Here is a 2,735-nt window from a genome sequence, read left to right on the forward strand (position 1 = left end):
CTGAAGACTCACCTCTTCAAGAAGGCCTACCCTGAGCCTTCCACTTAGCACTTACTTAGCATCTATTGTATTCATACTAGCTTATTGCACTTATTGTTTTCATATTAGTTTGTGGCACTTATTGCATTCGTTTGTTTCTGCACTGTACGTTGGCTCTGGTTTATGCTCTTAGATGCTTGTTTGAAGAAAGGAGATGCACTTCTGACTTCTGGTGACGAGTTTTTTCTCTCGAAAACCAATGTTGAATACACTTATTGTAAGTCGCTTTGGATAAAAGCGTCTGCTAAATGACTGTAATGTAATGTAATGCAATGTCTCGGAGTGTTTTTTCGATGAAACGCTGGGATGAAGGTATCCCCAGAGACCAGCCAGAAAAAGACGCTCAGACACGCAATGTGACTTCTGGTTCTTGTTTTCAGTTTAAACTATTTGACTCGACGTATGGACCGGATTTCCATCCGACATTTGAAGTTTTCCTGACCCCCAACATGAAGACAGTGACTTTGTCGATCCAGGACGAAGAGAGGAACGCAGTCTGGGAGCGTCGTATATTACTGGAAGGTAAAGACTATCAGACACCCAGTGATGGACGAGAGTAGAACAGATGTGTGCGGCTCTCATGAACATTCAGGGAGCTCCACATCTCATATCATTCTTTATTTAGGCTGCAGTCTTTATGCTCCATATATCTGGAACAAAATGCAGGACAGCTACAACTCTCTCTTCTGTCAAATGAAGGCTGAAGACTTTCCTGTTTATTAAACACTGTGCTGTAACTTTAATGAGTGTATTTTATACCCATTTTATGCTATTTTAGCTTGTTTTTATTTTGTCTCTTTAATGTATTTAAATGTCTTTTTATAATGTCTCTTTTGCATTTTGGGCTTTTGATGTTTTATGTGAAGTGATTTGAATTCTTGCTGAAATGATTTAAATAAATAAACTTGCCTTTTCTTACATGTACGGGTGCAACGGATCATAAAGCTCACGGTTCAGATCGGAGTCACGGATCTGATCAGCACAACAGAAGAAAGGAGCAAATATAACGTTTAGAGATCCCTGATCACATTTATCTGTGATATCTGTGATATAATATATATATATATATAATATTTATATATATTATATATATATTATATATATATAATATATATATATAATATATATATATATATTATATATATATATATACACATACTATCCTTTTTCTTAAAGGAGAACACAGGAAGTGATTTACAGAGCAGAAATGTGAGAAATAGCTGGCTGTAGCAGTCCAACACAGACCTTTCATTTCTTTTGAACTTTATAATATTTTCTTGGTTATCTTCTAGGTCCAAGAGCGGGAATTCAACAGACAAATCCCGGCAGGGTCCCGGCACAGGACAGGGTCCCGGCACAGGACAGGGTCCCGGCACAGGACAGGGTCCCGGCAGAACAGAAGCTGGTCTCAGTTCGGACTCAATTTGTCAACAGAGTGTCTGATTCTGTCCTGGACCAGCTGCTGGATAAACTTCTTGAGCGCGGAGTGATTACTGACGCTGAAATGCAGTCGATCAGAACAAGAAACAGAGCAGATAAAGCACGAGATGTGATTGACACGGTGAGAAGAAAGGGATCTGAAGCCTGCTCAGTTCTGATCGCTGCTCTCTGTGAGGTGGACGAGTGGCTTTACACAGCGCTGAACTTCAGCTGAAGATGAACCAAGAACTGTGGAGTGATGATGATGATGATGATGATGATGAATCTCTTCAACAGTTGTCTCACATGACTTATTGTAATCTTTAACGGTGCACAATACGAGGCAGCGTTTCCCACAGGACTTTGTGGGACTGTGGAAGAAAAGTTTGTACGTTTTAGCAGTTTTCAGCAACACGGGGATATAAAGTTCTTTACACGAATCAGACATTAAGAAAATATGAAAAACACACTATTATTAAAAACCATGAAATTTTACTTTGAATGTTCACGGTCCTCAGAGGATACACCGTGGTGAAAAACTTCCACTTTGTTTCGTTTACTGTCAGATTTCACCCAGGAGACCGATGTTCAAGTCCATGTTGAGTTATTTGAAGTTCTGCTACTTAAAAGGAACGACAACATTTACATGCACTTATATTCCAAATATGACAATATTTGGAATTTGTTGTGGATCATTCAAACAAATGAGCATTTTTTCGTATACTGTAAGTGTTTTGAAGTTGACCCACTTTGCGCTAAGCAGGACTCATTCTGTGAACGTGAACGTCCCGACGGTTTGAGGAGACGAATGAGCTTCCTGGCCTCGTTTCCTACCTGCGGCTTCGTCCTTGGACCGTCTACCTCCAGCGGCTTCCCGCTGAACAGAACTGGGCCAATGAGGCGTTCATCCGCACTGGGCATTCTGGGAAATGATCCGCACAGATGGAGAGAGCGTTCCCTCGGCTCGCTCTCCGGTGTGGTTGTTATTTCTGAGCAGCAGACGTGTTTTACAATCTGGTTGTATGTGAAATATATCAGCTAATGAAATATTCATGGTTTGATGCTCTCCTGTATGTCTCTCTACGTACTCTTAATAGTGATGCAGTAAAATGACAGTAAATCATCTTTTATCCATCTATCCATCCAGCTATATATCTATCCACATACAGTTGTGTGAAAAAGTGTTTGCCCCCTTCCTGATTTCTTATTGTTTTGCATGTTTGTCACACTTAAATGTTTCAGATCAGTTTGTTGAGTTTAGGCAACGAAACCACCAA

At 40.2% G+C, this 2,735-nt stretch overlaps 1 protein-coding gene across 1 annotated transcript; it reads left to right on the forward strand.

Annotated features, from left to right (window-relative positions):
* Positions 1-132: 132 nt before the first annotated feature.
* Positions 133-2,727, forward strand: LOC116379698 (uncharacterized). Its single transcript, XM_031841672.1, has 2 exons — positions 133-561; positions 1,332-2,727. The coding sequence occupies exons 1-2, from the start codon at positions 312-314 to the stop codon at positions 1,691-1,693; spliced, it is 612 nt and encodes a 203-aa protein (XP_031697532.1). The 5' UTR covers positions 133-311; the 3' UTR covers positions 1,694-2,727.
* Positions 2,728-2,735: the final 8 nt, after the last annotated feature.

The sequence above is a fragment of the Anarrhichthys ocellatus genome, unplaced genomic scaffold (assembly GCF_004355925.1).
Source record: "Anarrhichthys ocellatus isolate YVR2014 unplaced genomic scaffold, GSC_Weel_1.0 scaffold4963, whole genome shotgun sequence".
Classification (NCBI taxonomy): Eukaryota; Metazoa; Chordata; class Actinopteri; order Perciformes; family Anarhichadidae; genus Anarrhichthys; species Anarrhichthys ocellatus.

Excerpts from the sequence above, each read along its gene's own strand:
- LOC116379698 (XM_031841672.1), top strand. The coding sequence starts at position 312 with ATGTCTCGGAGTGTTTTTTCGATGAAACGCTGGGATGAAGGTATCCCC. Across the intron at positions 562-1,331 it reads GCGTCGTATATTACTGGAAG|GTCCAAGAGCGGGAATTCAA; the intron begins GTAAAGACTATC and ends GTTATCTTCTAG.